Source organism: Mugil cephalus, chromosome 4, assembly GCF_022458985.1.
Source record: "Mugil cephalus isolate CIBA_MC_2020 chromosome 4, CIBA_Mcephalus_1.1, whole genome shotgun sequence".
NCBI classification, from domain to species: domain Eukaryota; kingdom Metazoa; phylum Chordata; class Actinopteri; order Mugiliformes; family Mugilidae; genus Mugil; species Mugil cephalus.
The window spans coordinates 17,891,356-17,912,655 of record NC_061773.1 but is presented as its reverse complement, the minus strand read 5'-3'; the positions used below and the strand labels follow the sequence as shown (position 1 = coordinate 17,912,655).

General features: G+C 40.4%; 1 protein-coding gene across 1 annotated transcript in view; it reads left to right on the top strand.

Moving 5' to 3' along the window:
* Window positions 1–21,300, top strand: part of stab1 (stabilin 1) — a 62,069-nt gene that overhangs the window by 29,550 nt on the left and 11,219 nt on the right. The window contains exons 39-61 of the mRNA XM_047584253.1: window positions 142–237; window positions 327–372; window positions 1,567–1,646; window positions 1,739–1,864; window positions 2,107–2,180; window positions 3,942–4,013; window positions 5,424–5,543; window positions 5,628–5,675; window positions 6,179–6,259; window positions 6,422–6,568; window positions 7,861–7,995; window positions 8,074–8,133; window positions 9,574–9,750; window positions 9,887–9,976; window positions 10,777–10,923; window positions 11,092–11,148; window positions 11,233–11,404; window positions 11,558–11,707; window positions 15,669–15,773; window positions 17,381–17,497; window positions 19,841–19,973; window positions 20,079–20,139; window positions 20,330–20,474. Coding sequence (XP_047440209.1) covers window positions 142–237; window positions 327–372; window positions 1,567–1,646; window positions 1,739–1,864; window positions 2,107–2,180; window positions 3,942–4,013; window positions 5,424–5,543; window positions 5,628–5,675; window positions 6,179–6,259; window positions 6,422–6,568; window positions 7,861–7,995; window positions 8,074–8,133; window positions 9,574–9,750; window positions 9,887–9,976; window positions 10,777–10,923; window positions 11,092–11,148; window positions 11,233–11,404; window positions 11,558–11,707; window positions 15,669–15,773; window positions 17,381–17,497; window positions 19,841–19,973; window positions 20,079–20,139; window positions 20,330–20,474 — 2,439 coding nt within the window. The remainder of the gene's footprint in view (window positions 1–141; window positions 238–326; window positions 373–1,566; window positions 1,647–1,738; window positions 1,865–2,106; window positions 2,181–3,941; window positions 4,014–5,423; window positions 5,544–5,627; window positions 5,676–6,178; window positions 6,260–6,421; window positions 6,569–7,860; window positions 7,996–8,073; window positions 8,134–9,573; window positions 9,751–9,886; window positions 9,977–10,776; window positions 10,924–11,091; window positions 11,149–11,232; window positions 11,405–11,557; window positions 11,708–15,668; window positions 15,774–17,380; window positions 17,498–19,840; window positions 19,974–20,078; window positions 20,140–20,329; window positions 20,475–21,300) is intronic.

The following is a 21,300-nucleotide window of genomic DNA, read 5'->3' as shown; positions in this document are numbered from 1 at the left end:
AAACAACTGATTACAAAAAGGTTTGACTGGTCATTAATACAGTCATTAATTTTATTAAGCTACATCTTCAACAAGTCAGCTAACAAACCATTCTGTGTAGCCCATGAGGAGATGAGTGATTTTTTGACATGTGTGTTGCAGAGTGTGTGTGTGACCACGGGAAGTGTGAGGATGGTCTGGCAGGTAGTGGCAGATGTGTGTGTTATAAAGGCTGGAAAGGAACTTCCTGCTCTGCAGGTAAGACTTCCGTATACTCACATACAGCAAATAGTCAAATGTTTCTGTTACCTGTTATCACTTAAAATTTATGTTCATGTGTCTGTCAGAAATCAAGGATGACGCCTGTGGAGGTGTGTGTGACGAGAATGCAAAGTAAGTCCTCTGTTAGTGTGTGTGTCATGATGTGTAATCACTCTGAGAAAGAAAGGCACCAGTGACAGTCTTGCTTGTCTGTGCTCAGCTGAAAACTGCAAAAAATACCACAGGCCAGTAGATGGCATTAAATAACAATGACTGATAACAGGTGAACATCTGTTTTTTTGACCTCTTAAGGTATGAGAATCCTTTTTTTTTCAAACTTATTTTACTCATAGACCGCACAAGGTGCTCAGGTGTAAATTGAATTTTAACAAGCCCTTTAGATGCTCCAGTTCTGTTGACAATGTCAGGCATTTGACAATTCTGCTTTACTTGTAGCTAAGCTATATGGCATGATTATACACTCACCGGCCACTTTATTAGGTACACCGTGCTAGTAAAAGGTTGGACCCCCTTTTGCCTTCACAACTGTCTTAATTCTTCGTGACATACTTTCAACAAGGTGTTGGAAACATTCCTCAGAGATTTTGGTCCATATTAACATGATGGCATCACGCAGTTGCAGCAGATTTGTCGGTTGCACCCATCGGCTCTATGATGCGAATCTCCCGTTCCACCACATCCCAAAGGTTCCTCTATTGGACTGAGATCTGGTGACTGTGGAGGCCATTGGAGTGCAGTGAACTCATTGTCATGTCATGAGTGGCACCTGGTATTGTCTTCTGCTGCTGTAGCCCATCTTCTTCAAGGTTCAGCATGTGCGTTCAGAGATAGTATTCTGCAACGAGTGGTTATTAGAGTTACTGTTGCCTTTCTATCATCTCAAATCAGTCTCCCCAATCTCACTGTAATTTCAAGCAAAGGCAGCAACACAACCAACTTGCTGAAGCATTTGTCGACGATGCACGTTGTATTAAATACAGAGAGTGCCATGTGTTCAACAATCTGAGCGCAGCTGCTGCTTAGTCTCAGCAGAGCAGTGCTAGTGAGGAATTAGTGACCAATTTCCTATTTGTTTTGAATCTAAAGAATATCCTATAGTTCTATTGTTATTCTTTCTTTCAATGTGTTTGAGACTAGAAAGCAGAATATCTGTGAGGCTATGATGGATTTTATAATCAGATTTCATTACTCCTCTTTCCCGAGTCCACGTGGCAACATTCACAAATATAATTTGCAATGGAAGACTGTGTTAATAGCTGCTTTCAGACAGAGTTTACATATTTAACAGTTTGTCCTGTTTTGCAGCTGTATAACGGGGCCACAAGGGTCAGCTCCTGCCTGTCTGTGTGTGGCTGGATATGAAGGAAATGGAACTTACTGTAAAGGTAAAAACATACACAAAAATTAGACATCAAACACAATTACAAACACAAATACAATTGCTGTCTTTTTTGTACCCCCCCCCTCTCTCTCTCAGAGCTGGATTTGTGCAGCAGGTTAAATGGCGGATGTTCAGAGTTTGCAGTCTGTACTAAAATCTCAGCCGGAGAGAGGACCTGTACGTGTAAAGAGGGTTACACTGGAGATGGGGTCGTCTGCGTGGGTGTGTAACCGCTACATCTGAACCCTGAAATCATTAACTTCTAAATTCAAGCCCTTAAATATTCTTTAATATGTTGTAATCCTTTAATAACAGAGACACAAGACAGTGAGACCTAATCTGAAAGACGTTTTTTTAAATTTAGCCTTAGAACAAACGTGCATGGTGGTGTTAAAATAAACACCTGTCTGAATGAATATATAAAACAAATAGAAATATATTTTCAACCCTTTGTCTGTCCACAGAGATTGATGGCTGTCTTGTCGACAATGGAGGCTGCCACAAGTCAGCAGAGTGTATCAGAGCAGGCCCCAACATTGTATGTCAACACTGTCCACTATCAAAATGTCACATTTCTGTGGAGTGTGATGTTAAATGTGTTATCTCTGCACTACTTATTAGCACATGCTGTGGATGTTTTTCTATATTACTACCATCTTGTGACACATAATTTACAAAACACTGACTGCCTTTGTTTCCAGTTCCCTACGTTTGCTTCTGTTGTCTGGTTTACAGCTGGTAACTTGCTTTTAATCTGGACAAAACTTCACAGTTATGAGGGAAAAAGACTGGGGGCCAGTGTTAACTACAAAGTCACTTATGTCACATACAGTGGTGATTTTTGTTATGAAATTCTGGTGGGGCCACGCAGGAAAATCTTATGGTGTAGTCCAGAAATACCATAACCAATGCCATCACAATAAAAACACAGTAGCCAGAGAAAACCCACGCAACTTGCAAACACCCCCCACAAAGGCCCGAGTCAGACTCAAACCCGGACCTTCTCACTTAAAGGCATCACCGCCACACCACTGTGCCAATGATGATCGAAACAATGACACAACAATAAAAAATTTAAAAAAAAAAAAGGCAATGCACTCATAGCCTGAATGGCGCACACCAAATATACAGAAATCAATACACACACACCCACACATGTATTGCCAGTTATGCATTTCCATTATAATTCAAACAATATGTAAACTAGATTATAAATTCCAAGCACCTTTTTGACAGCTCCTGGTTAACCAGATTTTCTTCTTAAACCACTCCTGGTCGAATTACCTAGTTTTGTCTTGTCCCTCTTGAGAAATGATTAAAACCTCCAGTCAGTGTGGTCCTAAACCTTTTATCTCTAACTTCTGTTCAGGTGGTAAACTTCTGAATCGCAGACTAGCCAGATAGTGAACTCCATTCATCACGCAATTATTGAATGAAACGTGAGTTAGCTCTCGCTAGCCACAGATATATAGAGTCAATGACATTAGCTGAGCTAGCGTGACCTGTGCAGTCCCCACCCCTTGTTTCAAATCAGCTAATGAAAAGTGCTCTGTGGCCCTGAACTTCAGGCACCACTATTCAAACTGAAGTGTGTGCTGTACACAAGCATTCAACCCCCTCAAACTCTCACTTCTCATTAATCGTATTTCTAAATTATTTAGATAAAACTAAAGCACTTTTGCCTCATTACCATGTGCAGATTTATCATCATGCAAATTATTCCCTGCTCACCCTCAACTGTCAAACTCAGCTTTTAACTCTCAAACAGAGAAAAAATTACTCTGTTAGATGCATTGAACATGTTTTATGTGTAAATATGATTATGATGTTTGAACCAAGTCACTCTCTGCAACACAATAGAAACATAAAGATAACGTAGCTGACATGATTTGATAACATGAGTCTTCAGCTATAATTATTTGAAATGATTAATAATATGTTGCTAAAGTTGAATTTTCCCCGTTCCTGATTGGCTGCTCTGAGTAAGGCATCTAGATAATCGAAGTCTTACTAATTTGGCAGGATTATTTCCTTATGTATAAAACCTTGGTAGTGTTCAAAACAGGCCTGCTTAGAATCCATCACAGTTTTAAAAACCTTTCTACAGGCACTTGATTTATGAATTTGTATGCCCAAGTTGTAAGGAAACACGTGTTTGCTTTCCCAACAGAAGTGAAGAAGAAGAAGTGATTATTTGATTTGTGGCTGTGGTTATAGGGAGGGAGGCGATAGATGGATGAAGCGATTGGCTGTTTTCCTGACTGACTATTTTCTCTCTCTGCTTTGTTGTCGTCCCCAGACGTCCTGCAGGTGTCAGCTGGGTTTCCAAGGACCAGGGAGGTTCTGTTACCCGGTCAACCCCTGCAGAAATGTACGTATAAATGGGACATTTGCTCTATACTCTTCTGATACAAGACACACACTCGTGTTTTCACTTACTTTTGAATGGGAAACACTGATGTTAGAGAAGAAGTAACTTTTATATTATTTTTATCTTAAATGTATTTCTGTAGACCAAGGAAATGCTATGGAAACAGGTGTCTCTACGCAGCTAGATAGCGACAAAAGTAGACAAAATGACAAAGTTCAAAGGATGCATAGAAGACTCATAATCTTCTTCTCATCTGAACTTTCAGATCCACAAACATTTGCACAAGATAATTCACACATAATAAACAGGTCAGGTCATTTTTTACGACAGTCTGTAACTTGTCCTAGCCTCCCAGCTAATAGTTGCTTGTCTGGTTGCTCCTTTTGAATGACGACTACAAAATACCGCCATCTGCTGGCTGAGTTGTAGTTTTAGCGGTGTGATCAAATAACTCTTGGTCCGAACACAGGTGAAATCGGCCATCATTGCCAGTAGTTATTTAATGGTTTGGTTTTTAAAATGGACAATAATAAGTATTAATTCACCAACTGTTTTGGTGAACTATATTCACAATGGAGTGTTCTGCCCATTTCTTGTGCTTCCCACCCTGCAGCAGGTGATCAAGTGTACCTATATCCATTTGCTCATCAGGGGAAGATAGAACAAAGGCAGTAGAAAGAGCACAGTCAAAGTCAGTTTGAGCTGTGTAGGTTACTTACGCCGATAAAGATGGAATTGTTTATTTTTATGAGAAGAAGAACAAAAAGTGATAACACCTTCTGACTGAAGTAAGATTCACACACAATATTATTGCGACCTGCTGGCACCTATTGCAGTTTCTCCCCCAGTCCTTGTAATTCCAACCTTGATGAGCAAGTGGTAACAGCTGTGCTCAACCACCTGCTTCAGGAAAGAGGAGGGCCATACCTGAGGGAAGCACAAGGGAGAGAGAAAACAGCACAAACACTAACCAAACATACACAAAGCTACAGCATGCCACTAGAATTACTTCCAGAGAAGCTGCCCTGTTCTTCTTTAAGCTCGTACAAAAGCCAGGACATCAAAGAACTAATGAAGAGTGACTGTGATGTTGCCTCAGGTCCCTGGGCCAAAAAGTTGACTTGAACGTACCATGACAGCAAAAAATACTATTCTAGACGAGATGAAAAATCACATCATCCTTCTGTGTGTACTTTGAACCTTGTCATTTATTTATTTTCGTCACATTTCCCATTCACTGGTTCTTTAAGCTAATCAACCACAGCCACAAGTCAGCCACAGGGGTCTACCTAGAACAGGATTCTTACTTATGTGTATATATATACACACACACACACATATATATATAAATGAAACTTGCAGGGCTCTTGTGTATTATGATTTTAAGATACATGTTGTATTTGTGTGCAGAACAATGGTGGGTGCAGTAGGTATGCTCACTGCGAGTACTTGGGTGGAGGTCAAAGGAACTGCACCTGCCACAGAAACCATGTGGGGGATGGCTTTGATTGCAGAGGAACCACACACAATGTGAGCCACAATCCCCTGACATTTGACTTCCCACTGCTCCCCTACCCCACCCACTCACAGGACAACGTGTTTTCTGTCTTACAGGAGTTGTATCGACAGACAGAGAATGCTTTCTTTCGTCAAATGTTATCAGTGAGTGTGTAAACTTAAGCTGTGATTTGTTGGCACACATGCATGCTGTTGCAGGACCTCCCATGATGCACTAAAGAATCATCCTTTTCCGCTCTTTCGCTATCTAAGCATTTATTCATTTCTGTAAGTGTCTCTGGAGTGGAGGTGCATGTTTCTGAATTGCAAATCTGCACATTTTTGAACCACAGAGCTGCTTGTTTCTGATCTGTGGATGTTCTATATTTCTGATCTACAGAGCTGCATGTTTCTGAACTGTGGAGTTTCATGTTTCTGATCTGTAGTCCTGGCCCCACTTACTGACCCAATCTTCACTGCTTACATTTATCATTTCCTATATAAGAGTTTTGCAGAATTCTCAAATCTGCTTTTGATACCTCATATATTTTGCCAGCGCACTCATCTCTCTGAAGACAGCAGTCATCACTGGCATAACTTTATTCTCCTGCTCTCATAACATTATAACTCTATGAGTTACATTTCACTTCACACTTTACATTTCACAGATTTCAGACTCTTCTGGTCTTTATGGTAGTGGACCATTCACTGTCTTCGTCCCTGTAAAGGAAACCAATGAAACTTCTACTGTGAGTGCAACAACTATTGCTTGTTATTACTTATTTTGACCAGAACCTGACAACTCTTGAGTCTTTTCTTTCATATTTAGAGTCCTCTTTATTTTATATGTTTAGTGAAAATGTTAACTAATAAGCCACTTTTGGTCTGTACATCATTTTGTGTTTGTATAGACTGACAAATGGAAGCAGAATGGTCGTCTTTACGATCTGGTTCGTTATCACTTTGTTTCCTGTGAGACTTTGACCTTCAGTGACCTCAAAACCACACAACGTCTTGTCTCCGTGTCTGGACACATGCTGCACATCAGCCTGCAGCAGGTAACACACACTCCCTCATCATAATGTTATGTTTTCAAAAATAACTAAAGTAATGAGCGATCACAAGCAAATGTAGGTTTATAAATCCATTTTTACTTTGTGCTCGTGAAATTGATGAGATGCTTGAATGAAGAGCTCTGACTGTCACTTGCTCCCTGGAGTCTTGAAACGAGTCTCTAAACAGGTTGTGTCTAATTAACTTGTGGTGGACATTGACGACCTGGTCGCACTGTCATTTAAAAGTGGCATCAATTAATTAACATCTAATCTGAAATTTTTTCTTCACAGCAGGAGTCAAGAACATGAGAATATCCCATACCCTATTAGCTCTGTTGCAACCATCCACTTTTATTAGTTACTGTGCTGTCCTTAAAAACAGATAATTTTTGTGTCCAAACGTTTGACTGTCAGTGTAGCTGTGGTTGATTTGGTGAGAGCAGCGAATGCATTTTAATATTTCAGGTTATTGCCAGCCACTGCCAGTCGTAGACAACTTTGGTTTGACTTTGGCGATTAAAAGAAAGGATTGGAGTGAGACAATAATCAACCATGGCACACTTCATATCAGATAAGATGTAATATGTAATGCATCATCAGTTTCAGCCCAGATAACAGAATGGGTTAGACTAAATTGTGACTGAAATTACGTTAAATTAGTCATATGATTAATTACTTGGGGGATTCTTGTTACATGTTATGGCTAATGCTAACCGCTAGCTAACACAACACAGTTATTTCTTGTAATATCTTTGATATGTGTTGTATCTTTGACAGGACACAACAAAGTAGTTCCGCTTATTTCTTGTAATATCTTGATAAGACAGCGCAGACATCGCCCCCTGTGTCCTCCTTTGGTTAATTCGTTCATCCAGTGATTGAGAGTGTAGGGGTAGGTGAATACAGTCCCATCAGTTAAGTTTTTAAAATAACACTCACGTCTCAGGGAGTGAGGTTATTAGTCTATTCTCTAGAATATGCGTTTTCCTCGTCCTGCCAGCCAAAACAGTCGAAACAGTTGTTGAAATATGCTAACCCACATTTACAGGCTATAGTGTTTGAGATGTTTTGCCTCCAGCTAAGCCCCACCCCTCAAAAAAGTCACAGTTTACAAGTTGTGAAGGGGTCTATTTAATCCCCAACCTCCTACCACTCATTTAAAACTGGAGAAGCTTCTTGATTTGAGTCTAAATTTTGAAAAGATGAAATCAGTTGTCATTTATTTTAGGTATGTTTGGCTGGTTGATTGTTTGGGAACACAACAAAGTGTTCTGCATCTTTCTCTCCCCCTGCAGGGTTCGGTCGTGATCAACAACAGATCAAGAATTGTGAAGAGTGATTATATCACAAGTAATGGAATCATTCACCACATCGACTCTATGCTGACACCTTACAGTCTGGAGGACAAATCGCCCATCATGCCTTCCACGGTGTGTTTGATAAAATACATAAAATTATTAAATGATTAACCTGAATTAACAATGTGTTATGTCTCTCTCTGTGCTTAGATGAACTTCAGCATGGCAGCTACATTTTATGGCTACACGCGATTCTACAATCTTGTGAAGGTATAAAAAATAAATAGCTTTCAGCTACATCTCCCATTTAGCTTTCTCTGACTTTGGCTCTTTCATTTCCACCTGAACTAAATAATAATTTCTCAACTATTATCCAATGCAGGCAGCCTGATACAGACACACACACAAAAGTGGTTTAGGAACAACTAAAAAAAAACATGAAAAACAACAGAAGATGTTGCACTGGCCTCCAAATTCACTATATCCCAAACTGTTCAAGTAGGTTTCTCCCCTCAACCCATAGGACCCATCCTTTTTCCAGACACCACAGGACAACCTCAGAAGACCCATGTCCATTCTCTGATGAGGCACAAAGGAGACCTACACAATACTAGGAAAGTGGTCATAATATTATGCCTGACCAATGTATCCTCAAAATGGTATCAAAAAAATTAAAGCTTAGCATTTTCCAGTTGAAATTTCCAGCCTCCAGGCCTTTCATGTGCACCAAACACAAAGAAAAACTATGACTGACATTTATCTGAAGTAATGCTTAGTGACATTCATTTCTTCACTGACCCAAATCTAAAAACTCCTTCTGCTATCTCAGTAGGAAAAATAATAATTCTAATGTTTACAAGTTTTAACATTTTTTCTTTCGTGCTATGAAGATGTTTTTTTGAGTCTACATTATATGATACAGTTTAATTTTCCATCCTTAATCAACTACCTATCTAAAGTCGAGTTGTAGTGGTAACAGGCTATTCCACACGTCCCTCTCCATATCAGCCTTTCTTCACAAGGAAGTAGACCCAATGTAGTGTAAAGTGTAAAGCATACGCTGGGTCTGCCTGTAAATCTCATCCCAGCTAGCACTGTCTGGTAAACCTCCAAGAAGAGGCAGTGTCCCCAGATGACCACTTCCTGCACCGGACCACTGAAAGAACAGCAGCTCAACTCCAAGCTCCCTCCTGATGTCTTAGCTCTCACTGTGTCCTCAAAGCTTGCCCAGCCACCCCAGCGGGGAAATTAATTTCAGCTGCTTTTGGTCACTACCCAAAGTTCATGACAAGAGGTGAGGGTACGAATGTAGGTAGACTGGCAAATTAAAAGCTCTCCCTGGCCTTGGATTGGATGCCTCGTATTCAGCTGTACCCCCCACAGTCTGAAGAAGCCAAAGGAACCACATCAAAGAGAGCAGAGACGTCATTCAGAAGTTCCCAAAACTCAATACCCCAGCACCCCCACACAGTAGTGAAATATTTCATCTAATGTAACCACAGTATCAGTAACAGGCAATGTCTTTAGAAGTCTCATGCTCTGTAGCATGGGTTTTATTTTATGGCCCTGTCCCAGCAAAGGTGAAGAAAGGGTTCAAATAAAAGTGATTTACAATGATTTTTGAATTTAATGTAAAGGACTAGGGCCAAAAAAAAGTCTTAAAACATGTGTTACAAGTGCTACTCATAATCAGTTTTTCACTTTGTGCAGGATGCAGGGTTACTCCCTGAGCTCCAGATGGCCATCCACCAACCATTCACCGTGTTCTGGCCTACAGACAAGGCCCTCGACTCCCTGCCAGCTGAAAGACAGCGCTGGCTCTCCAGCCCTGACCACCAGAATGAACTTGCTGCCACTTTGAAGGCTCACATTATACGCGACTCAAAGGTAAGAGGAGGATGGCTTGAGATCAGTGACACAGCATATTGAGGTTCTAAAGGATGAAGATAAGAGTTGTTCTCTTTCTAGCTTCTGTTTACTTGGAGACGAGATAATCTGACTGTGCATACATGTTTTTGTGTAGCTCATGGGTATTGGTCAGCCAAGTAAATACTCGTCATTCCGCACCATGCACGGATCCACCATCAAGTACAGCTGTGACAGGTCCCTTGTGGTGAGAAAAACACAACACATAAACATATAAACAAAAGAGGACGTCATGGAGCCATCTGCAACAGGAACCTGAGTGTTTCTATAGTTTGCTATTTGTAGCAATAAAATATTCTGGATCCAAACCCTGAAAGTCTACAGGTACTAAACAATATACTGTTTGCCTCTTATGGTCCAAGTGAAAATATATTTTAATTTTACTAGAATGCATTACAAAATTCAGTTTCATCTCATATAAACACTCAAATACACAAATATTTTCTCAACAATATGATCATCTCCAATGAATTAACTGCAGACCAACTGATCAGCTCTTTGTAGCTTTAGACTGTATGTAAGAGTTCCTAGCTCATAGCCTCCCAGCTAGAAGGTACTCTTCCTGTTTCCCCTTTTGAATCATGAATATAGGCTACTGCCACCTGCTGGTATGGAGAGGCACCTCCTTTCACACAGGTGCAGAACATTTGTACAAGTTGTAGCTGTCAGCACCTTTAAGCAGCAATTAATTTAACCAATTAATCGAGCGTGTGATCATCTTACAGACACGAACTTGGCAAAGCAGCCTTTATTGTCAGTGACCACCACATGTATTTAAGTGTAGCTCATATTAAATCTACATATTTGCAGACACAAATTTCACAAGACATGTGAAATATACTGTCTGTTCTGTTTCATTTTATTCTGTTATGGCTCAGCAGCCATGTTTTTAAAAAAGTATAGATTGTATTTATGTGTGTGTGTGTGTGTGTGTGTGTGTGTGTGTGTGTGTGTGTGTGTGTGTGTGTGTGTGTGTGTGTGTTTCAGGGTGAAGTTCTGATTAATGATAATGCAGCCAGAGTAGTTGAGCGCTTCATGAACTTCAAAGAGGGTGTGGCTTACGGCATCGACCAGTTGCTGGAGCCACCCGGCCTTGGAGCGTACTGCGACACCATACAAAACAAAACCACTTACGTTAGTACTACTATTACTTCATATACTTGTGCAACTGCCTACTTCCTGAAATACTAGTCAAAACCATGTGAATCAGCATATCTGTGATTTCTTTTTCTTTCTTTTTTTTTTTAAGGATTTGTTTGATTTGCAACTTGCAATTCAATGTCCTGTCTTCAAATGTTTCAGGGCCTCTGTGGAAGCTGCCTGTTCCCTCCATCCTGTCCGTTCAAACACCAAGACACTGTAAGATCTAACTTTACATTAAAAGATCTCAGCACTGTTTACTTGTGAAATTGATAAACTGTTGAGATAAATGCATTCTTCCAGGGAAGCACACAGCGTTGTGTAAGCTTTCGCCCCAGGTATGGTTACGCTCAAGGACTTGGTTATTCATACCCTAAATGGTATGGCGAGAGGTGGAGGGACTGCAAGAAAGTTTGTCAGTTTCCTTTCTGGGTCGTAAAGTGCTGCAAAAACCACTACAGCCGAGACTGTGAAGGTAAGGAAGGAGTAAGTCAGACACAAATGGATAAAGCTCCTGTAGTCAGTTATTCTTATTTTGTACCAGAGCAGTTGTATTTTTTTCTACTTGGTTCTTGTCTGGCTTACAAGTGTACTTACTTGTGTGTTTTGACTCTTTACTGTGTTTCAGTGTGCCCAGGTGGCTTGGAAGCCCCTTGTAACAACCACGGAGTATGTGATGACGGTATTACTGGTTCGGGAAAGTGTAGGTGCGACAAAGGATTCAAAGGACGAGCCTGTGAATTGTGCTCCAAGGGCTACTACGGACCCAACTGCACAGGTACAACAGAAATATTCCTTGATTGCTTGCCTTTGTATTGTTTTGCTGCATTTTACTTTTTTACTCCTCATGTTTGTTTAGACTCATATTCAAAATGGTCTATTTGACATTTGTGTGCACAGTTCTCCTTTACTGTGATATTGACCTGATTTGTTTTGCTGCTGTGAAGGGTAGCTGCATATTCAATAATGCCTAAATACTTTAATCGCTACAGTTTTCCTGAGTCATTTGATTCAGTATTGATTCATTTAGAAATATTTCAGTTTTCAAGACAATTGTGCTTATGAAAGAGAATCTCCCAAATTGGACTAATAATGTCCATCGAGTTTTCTAATGAGAGGATCCAGGAAATGGTATGTACCGGTATGAAAAACAAGTAGGTAGGAGAGGAGTAATGAATGCCGCAGATTGTCTTGTTGAGGTATTGGTGATGGCAATGATTTTATGAATCCATATTAGATCTTTAAAATGAAGATGACTATTTGAATCATAAAATATGAGTCTGTCAATTAGACCTGGCATACAGGGCCTGTATTCCTAAAGATTTCTGAGAATCCTTAAGAGCTCCTAACAGCTTAAAAATTAGGGAGTCTTGGAAGAAGTCTTGGTTTAGGAGTGAATCCAGGACATTGTCAGAGAACTCGGAGCAAGGAAAGGACAGAATCTTAGTGAGGAGGTGTGGTTAACCATGTTGCTAGGTAAAAGTCACCATTTCAAAAGTTGTGACTGGTTAATACTGAAAGCTAGATAAAAATACACTGTTGGTGATAATGGGCATAGAATGCACTGTCAAATCAATAGACTTAATCATAGAATCATAATCTATGGTTAACAAAAGACTGCGCAATTATAAATAATATTTTACATAAAAAGAAAATCCCTGTTAAATAAACTGTAAACCATACTTTAAAATTATCCTAGAAAATGTGAAAACTCAGGTCCACTCACAGTGGGGTCGTGTCACAATATTCACATGCTGATAATTGTGTTTATTTACTTACATTCATTTACCATGCTGGTAATTTTTGCACTTCATCCGTTTGGTATTAACAAAGGAAAAATTAGTTAGCATTCATCAATTTCTGTGATTGTTAATCAGCCGGATTCCTGCACGATTCAATCTGTAGCATTTAATTAATTTATTGTCATTCAGTGTTTGGAGAATATCTCTCCTACCTCTTGTTTCCGCCATTTTATCCTCTGCTAAAGAAACTCCGTAGCCTCTCCCCTGCGCTTCACAGATCTCACCGTAGGAGCTCTCTTAAGACCTAAGATGCTTTTGGAATACCTTTTATCTTTACCAACTTTAAGTGGAAATTCTTAGAAAACATCATGACTCAAACAATTTTCCTAAAATATTGCCACTAGGAGCAACTCTTTGCACTAACAATCTTTAGGAAAACAGAACACACAGCAGAACACAGTTCTATTCTGAAAATCATTTTAGCCATCTGTGTAGGTGGTCAAAAGAAAGGTCCTGTTTGCTGTTCACCGTGACATACCTCCACAGTGTCCACTATGTCTCACTCAATCATAAACCAGACTCAAGGGGCAGCTGCAGGGGACAGTCAACCAATTTCTGTCTGAGCACAAAAATTCTTAAAATTCCTCATCATGACCTAGAAACTCGTGACTACATTAATTATTCTCATGACTATGGAAACACGCATTAAATAAATCAAGAAAAACTGTGATTAGCAAGTTGATACGTCCTCTGCCCCTGGTGAAAATGATTCCCATTTATATATCTACTGTAAAAATCTGGAGTCAGCAGACAGTCTCACGGCCATTGGCTCTCCAGCAGTCTGTCGCCATGGCAACACTCCACACTCGCCATCGCACAGCTGGGTGTGCTTCCAGCTCAGGACAAACCTGCCAGCTTTCTTCAGTCAGAGTCGACCAGCGGATCGGGCTGAAACCACGAAGCATCTGCTATTAATCGCCTGTTTTAGTTTCACACTTTTCTTTTTAAGTCGTCTCCTCCATGTTTCTTGGCCAAAAGACACAGGTGTTAGTGAGATGTGGTGAATTCAAGGCACAAAACAGGCTGCAGTGGTTGTTGAATTCATCCTGAGCTGAACCAAAAACTGAAGTGAACTAGTAAGGTTGTGAGAAAGGGCCAGGTGTTAATACCCTCAGACTTGAGGCAATCACTCTCACAATTATGCTTCATGATGATTAACCAAGGACGTTTTGCATCATCAAAGCCTTGAAGAGTCGGTCACATACAGTGGGGGAAATAAGTATTTGATCCCCTGCTGAATTTGTAAGTTTGCCCACTTCCATATAAATGATCAGACTCTGGTTTTTATGGTTGTTTACTGGTTATGGGTATAGACAGAATATCAGTCGAAAATGCATAACAAACACACAATCTAAAAGTTATAAATTGTTATGTATTTTATTAAGGGAAATAAGTATTTGATCGCCAAGCACAACACAAGTCAGTACTTTGTAGAGAAACCTTTGTTGGCAAGCACAGCGATGAGACGTTTCTTGTAGTTGGTCACCAGGTTTGCACACAGCGCAGGAGGGATTTTGGCCCATTCATCTTTACAGACAGTCTCTAAATCCTTCAAGTTTCTTGGCTGCCTCTTGGAAACTCGGAGCTTCAGCTCCCTCCACAGGTTTTCGATCGGGTTAAGGTCTGGAAACTGACTAGGCCACTCCATGACCTTAATATGCTTCTTCTTGAGCCACTCCTTTGTTGTCCTGGCAGTATGTTTTGGGTCATTGTCATGTTGGAAAAACCCACCCACGAGGCATCTTCAGTGTTCTTGCTGAGGAAAGAAGGTTTTTGTCCAAGATGTTACAGTACATGGCTGCATTCATTGGCCCCATAATGCGGTGAAGTTGCCCTGTACCCTTTGCTGAAAAACAGCCCCAAAACATGATGTTTCCACCTCCATGCTTAACCGTGGGTATGGTGTTCTTATTCTCATACTCACGTTTTTTCATCCTCCAAACACGGCGGGTCGAGTTAATGCCAAATAGCTCAACTTTGGTTTCGTCAGACCACAGCACTTTCTCCCAAGCCTTCTCTGAGTCATTTAGATGTTCACTGGCAAACTTAAGGCGGGCCTGTACATGTGCCTTCTTGAGCAGGGGGACCTTGCGGGCACTGCAAGAGTTCAATCCATAACGGCGCAGTGTGTTGCCAACTGTTTTCTTGGTGACGGAGGTCCCAACTGCTTCCAGATCATTAACAAGCTCCTGCCGTGTTGTTTTAGGCTGCTCCCTCACCTTTCTCATCATCATCCTCACTCCATGAGGCGAGATTTTGTGGGGAGCTCCAGACCGAGGACAGTTGATGGTCCTTTTATGGGTCTTCCACTTGCGAATAATGGCACCAATAGTTGTCACCTTCTTACCAAGCCTTTTGCTGATGGTTTTGTAACCTATACCAGCCTTGTGCAGGTCTACAATCTTGTCCCTGACATCTTTTGACAGCTCTTTGGTCTTGCCCATGGTGCTATAGAAGTTGGAATGTAAGAAACTGATTCTTAGAGCAGGTGTGCTTTATATACATGACGAGTTAAGATCAGGAGTATTGGTAATTAGTTGACTGAGCACAGCTGTGTGCCACATGCGCACCAGCCAATCTGTAGGAGCCTGAATTCTAAGTGAATTGTTGGGGATCAAATACTTATTTCCCTTAATAAAATACATAACAATTTATAACTTTTAGATTGTGTGTTTTTTATGCATTTTCGATTGATATTCTGTCTATACCCATAACCAGTAAACAACCATAAAAACCAGAGTCTGATCATTTCTATGGAAGTGGGCAAACTTACAAATTCAGCAGGGGATCAAATACTTATTTCCCCCACTGTAACCACAGAATCTGTAACTTCAAGAACCCTGGACCCTTGACATAAATTGTTTACTTTAGAAGGATTTTATTTTATTTTGCGAGATTAGAAATGTGAAAAGTTGTGTTTCTTTCTCTCTCTCTCAGCCTGTAACTGTGGGATAAAGGGGAAGTGCGATGAGGGCATTGAAGGTTCTGGACGGTGCGTCTGTAGTTTAGGCTGGGACGGCGATCGCTGCCAGAACAAAATGGGTAAGTTTTAACTCATTTAATACACCGAAACAAGATGTACAATCCAGAATCAACTGGAGTTTGAAACGTATGAAACAAGAGTAAGCTTCTGTTGTCACCTCACATAAAATGACCAGCAGCTAATCAAATGTTACCCAGTAGCATCAGCCAGCCAAAAGGGTAAATCAAAATGCATTGAGTTACAATGTATAAATGTGTATGTAAAATGTATGTAAAAATACACAAGTACAATACATGTGTACACTGCCTGGCCAAAAAAAAGTTACCACCTGGATGTAACTAAACACATAGGTACGAGCCTCCTATTGGTTAATTACTGCATGGACGATTATCTTTCAGCTGGCAACAAGTTATTTAACCCCAGCTGATGTAATGAGTAGCTTCTCATTTCTTAAATAACCATGATGAAAGACACATCCCGTGGTCGTGGAAAAGATGTTAATCTGCTTGACAAGAATCAAATCATTGGCATGAATTAAGCAGAGAAAACATCTAAGGACTCTGAAGCAGAAACTACTAAAATTAAGTTAAGAACTGTCCAACGCATTATAAAAACTTTAAGGATAGTGTGGAACCATCGTCTTTGAGTAAAAAATGTGGTCAAAGAAAAACAACAGTAGAACTATGTGAGTAAATAATGTAGGAACATTTCCACATTTGCAATGTGAAGGGATGTCAAGGGATTGGGACTGAACAACTGTTTAGCCTTAAGAAAACCACTAATCAGTGAGGCTAACCAGTACAAAAGGCTTCAAGTTGCTAGGGAGCATAAAGATTGGACTCTGGACAAATGGAATCAAACTTATTTATTTATAAAGAACATTTAAAAACAACCAAGGTTGACCAAAGTGTTGTACAATTCAAAGATCACAAATTACAAACAGGTGCAGAGCAAAATAACCATGGCTGGCACAGCCTGGAAAATCAAGACAAAAGGACACACACGGGGAGATGACACCTGAGACTAATTTAGGCCTGGGAGAACACAAAAGTTTTAAGATTGGCCTTGAAGGTGGTTACAGAGGACGAGCATCTGATTGCGAAGAGTAAGCTGTTCCACAGCTTTGGGGCGGCTACGGCGAAGGCATCATCACTCTTTCCTCGTAGCCTAGACCGGGGGACAGTCAGGAGCAGCATATGTGAAGATCTAAGAGATCTCGGGTTGGAGAGTGGGGAGAGTAGGTCATCATACAGATTTACTCTGTTTCAGAGTGATGGGGCATCAGGGTAAGAAGAGAGGCAGATTAAGGTTATTACATCAATGGATTTTTTCTTGGATTGGCCACTTGGAAGTCCAGACCTTAACCTCACTGAGAATCTTTGGGATGTGCTAGAGAAGGCTTTACGCAGTGGTCACTCTCCCATCATTAATACAAGATGTTGGTGAAAATGAATGAAACAGTGGGTGTGACACTGCAGAAGCTTATTGAAACAATGCCTTGGCTACTGCTGCTGTAATCAAAGCTGAAGGTGACTTTTTTATCGTCGGATTATAATTTCTGCGTAATGTCTAAATATATTTTGTCTACTTTCAATATGTTTCTTACCATAAAAATAATTGATGTTAAAGGTCTGTTTACCCATTTAGTCTCGTTCTGTCTGTCAAGAGGTGATCCCAGAGGAATGCCGTCAGTGCCACGATCAGGCTGAATGTGTGAGAGGCGTTGGGTGTCAGTGCAAATCCGGATTCCAGGGGAACGGCACATTTTGCAGTCCAGAGTCACGTGAGTGCTGTAAATCCAAAGATACAAGGTGATTTTGTAAGGTGTAAGCCGAGGATACTTTCTCTGTTGTGTCAAGGATATGCGTAGGCAGCCTTGAAAAATCTTTGAACAAAGGACAAAGAAAAAAAGCAATAAAGAAACAGCTGTTAAAGATCTACCACTGACTTTGAGAAGCACCACCTGAAACTCTGCAGCCTATTGACTGGATGATAATTGCCATCAGCAGCACAGTAACATATCGTAAACAAAACAATGGCATTGAACTAACAACTGAAAGGTAATGGTTACATACACACAAGCTGTGACTTACATGACGACCAAAAATAAAAGCTAAACGTTTTTATATTAGCCATGGGTTAGCTGTAATTCGACAGAGTTCACACCGAGACACGAGCAGCACATGAGAGAACTGTTGCTCTTTTTAATAAACAACTAGAATGGAAATGAAGCAAGATCCCAAATTAACTCTTCCTTGTGTGTATGGACGGTTAGCAGTGGTGTGGCTTATTTCACGAACTATCCCACATTTCCCGCACTTGAAAATTAACACCATTAACTTCCTTCTCCAGCCAAACGTCCTTGGTCACATTTCATCTTATCTCCACTGTAAAATATTTAAATATAACAGTTTTCCACCCTGTCAACCCCATGAGATATTCAGCTAAAATATGAGCCTATCCAGTTCAGTGTTCTCTGCCGTCTATTAAAACCTATTTGCAAAGGACTGGTTTTATCTTGGGACCTCTATCAATGTGTAATACATTCAGAGGTCATCTGTGATCTTAATCCTGCGTGAATCAGCCATGTCTGCAATTTGTAAATTAAAAATTACACCGCTCCCAACCCTATTCCCCCCCAACCCAGAGGCTGTGTAAGAAAACTAATCCAGCGCAAATCTATATCTCTGTGATTTGAGGGTCCTTTTATTTAAATAAACGTTTTGTTTGATTTGTGGCTTTTTCTCCTTCTTGTCATTTGAAGATTATTTAAGGTTGTGTTATAAATCGAAGACTAGAGAGATGTTAGAGTTAAAAGTTGAGATGTCACTGATCCATTCAGCAGATTTAAATGTGTTGGATTTTATTTATAGATGGATTAATGTCATCACCATACCAGTAAAGGTGGAGTTGATTTAAATATTGATCAATAGTCTCATCACATTGTGTTTTATTTTTTACATTTTTTATTATTAATACAAATCTGTATAATATGTATGTATTTTAATGTATGTATAAAATCTCCTCTGACATGTAGTGGAGTAGCAGAAACAGCATAACCATGAACAGTAAATTAGAATATATATCCCATGTGAATGTGCTGCATGAAACACAGACGTAGGCGGTCATTTCTACATTTTATGACCTCCCTATGTAAAATGTATTCCCTTTCCTGGTTTTTACCTTCATTCTGGTCTTAATGCGACCAGGTTTGTTTGAGGTAGTGAAAAAAGTTTCCCAACAAAGATTTATCAAAGGTCATTGTTTATTGTCCAATTAAAGAAAATCAAATACTTTATATGTAAAATAGAAGCAGAAGAAACCAACTTATCCTTTCACACTACCTCATAACACAGAAGTTGAAAATTTCACACCACATCAAGGTCCTGCTCAGACCTTATATTAACATCTAGTATGGGCAGTCCCATTTTAAAAACCCGTGGTCACATCTGGCATTACAGTGCTTCTCTACATTGGTCCCCAGCCAGCACTTGAGATACAATCTCAGTTTTACGTTCTGTATGCAGATAAATCCCAACATCTTTTGGTCTGAACTTAACTTTAAGGTTGGCAGGTCCAAAGTTTTACCAGCAAGAATCTGTTTTTACCCATCATTTAACTGTTCATAACCACGAGCTTAACTAACAAATTTCCTGGAAATAACGGTAAAGAACGACATTAGTGAAGGTTTCATACTCTAAAATTGGAAAAACATGACAAGACTACAGTAATTAATTTCTCACTTCTTCTTTTTGTTCATTGGTTTTCTAACTTCGCCGCTTAACGTTTCATTTTCTTCTGTCGTCTGTTGAATGGCGGTTGACAAACAACAAATTTGAAATTCGAAATACAAATGCAATATATAGCAAAGTCGGTATATTCCAGCAGACAGCCAATGACGAGTGACCTAATTATTGTACTCATCAAAACATATATTTACACGCATTTAGCAAGTGGCTGGTGCTAATTTTAAAACCCTGTCTCCACCACTGAGTTGCAGACTGGAGTGATAATTCTGTAAATTGTCAGAAATTCAAATTTGGAGTTACGTGGATCCATATAAGAAATCTCAATTACTATACAGTGTAGCACACTGATGACCTGAACGTTTCATGAAACACTGCAGCTCCAGACCTCTGCTCCGAGTACAACGGAGGCTGTCACCAGAACGCAAACTGTAGCCAGACGGGACTCCTCGTCAACTGTACCTGTCTCAGTGGTTACTATGGAGATGGATACTCCTGTGATCCCATCAACAGGTGTGTCACGTTTCATGTTTTTTTTTTCTCTTGTCTCTATCAAAGATGATTTGATATCAGTATGAAGTGTTCACACTTAGAGATGTGGTTGTGTCTGTTCTCCAGATGTGTTGAAGAGCAGAATGGTGGCTGCAGTGACTTTGCCTCCTGCAAGTTCACTGGTCCTGTGAGTAAAAATCATTAAACTGTCTGTCTTTATGTCTTGTATAGATTGTATAGTGTTAATCGCACAGCCATACCAGACTATACACTGGCTCTGATTACCAATGGGAGAGTTAAGAAATAGAATCACAGGTCAACAAAAATACAAATCCACAGCCTGGTTTCATGTTTTAAACATGTGATTCTTCTTGCAGAATGAGCGGGAGTGTGAGTGCCTCCCAGGATACGTGGGTAATGGAGTCCAGTGTTTGGAGAAGGTGGTGCCCCCTGTTGACCGCTGCCTGGAAGACAATGGAGGCTGCGCACCTGAGGCCATCTGCAAGGATCTGCATTACCATGGTAACACATCTGTAATGATACTGTTTTTCTGTTTGTTTGTTTGTCTATTTTAATTAGTATTATTTGACTGACAACCCATTCACTGTTTACGAGTTAACACGTCAGACACACCTTTTTATCAACAGTAACGGTCCAGGATTCGGTTGCCATAGTAACACACTCACCTGCAGAGATCAGTAACAAGCTGTGAGAACCCAAGCGGTGGTGAAGAAAGGCAACTGGACTTGTGGAATTTTCTTTTTCTTGAAGACGTTTTGCCACAAAACGGCGAAATGTCTTCACGACTGAGAACCTTCACAGACAAGATGTGAGAACGTATCCACTTTGTAACATCAACTTGTGTTACTATGGTTACACATCTGTAGCCATGAGCCAGCAGCTGCCATGTAATCACGTGTTGCCTCTGATGAGCCGAAGCCATGTTGGCTCCGTAGTCCTCCTCACATTGGTTTCTATGGTAACTAAACTGATTTCACAGCATCTGACCTTTATAGCGTCCACGTTTCCATGGTGACATGGGTTTGAATAGTGAATTTTCTGGGACAGGCAAACAAACCTCAAAGAGCTGAGCTTGTTAAGGCCCAGACATCGTTGGCGCTCGTTAAACTTGAAGCTTGAAACCTTGAGCTCGTTAGGGACCCAGAGGCTGGTGATATCTAGAGATGATCTGACCCAGAGCTTATTAATTAAGGTCGGTTTGTCTGGAGAGTGAGTTGTCCTAGAGGGTTAGTGAATCCCTGGTGCGTGGATGCCGATTTGATGTCGAGCAAGAACAGTTCTTGGCATTCCTAGTGCTTGAGTGGGTAGATGTGTCACTGTGACTGTA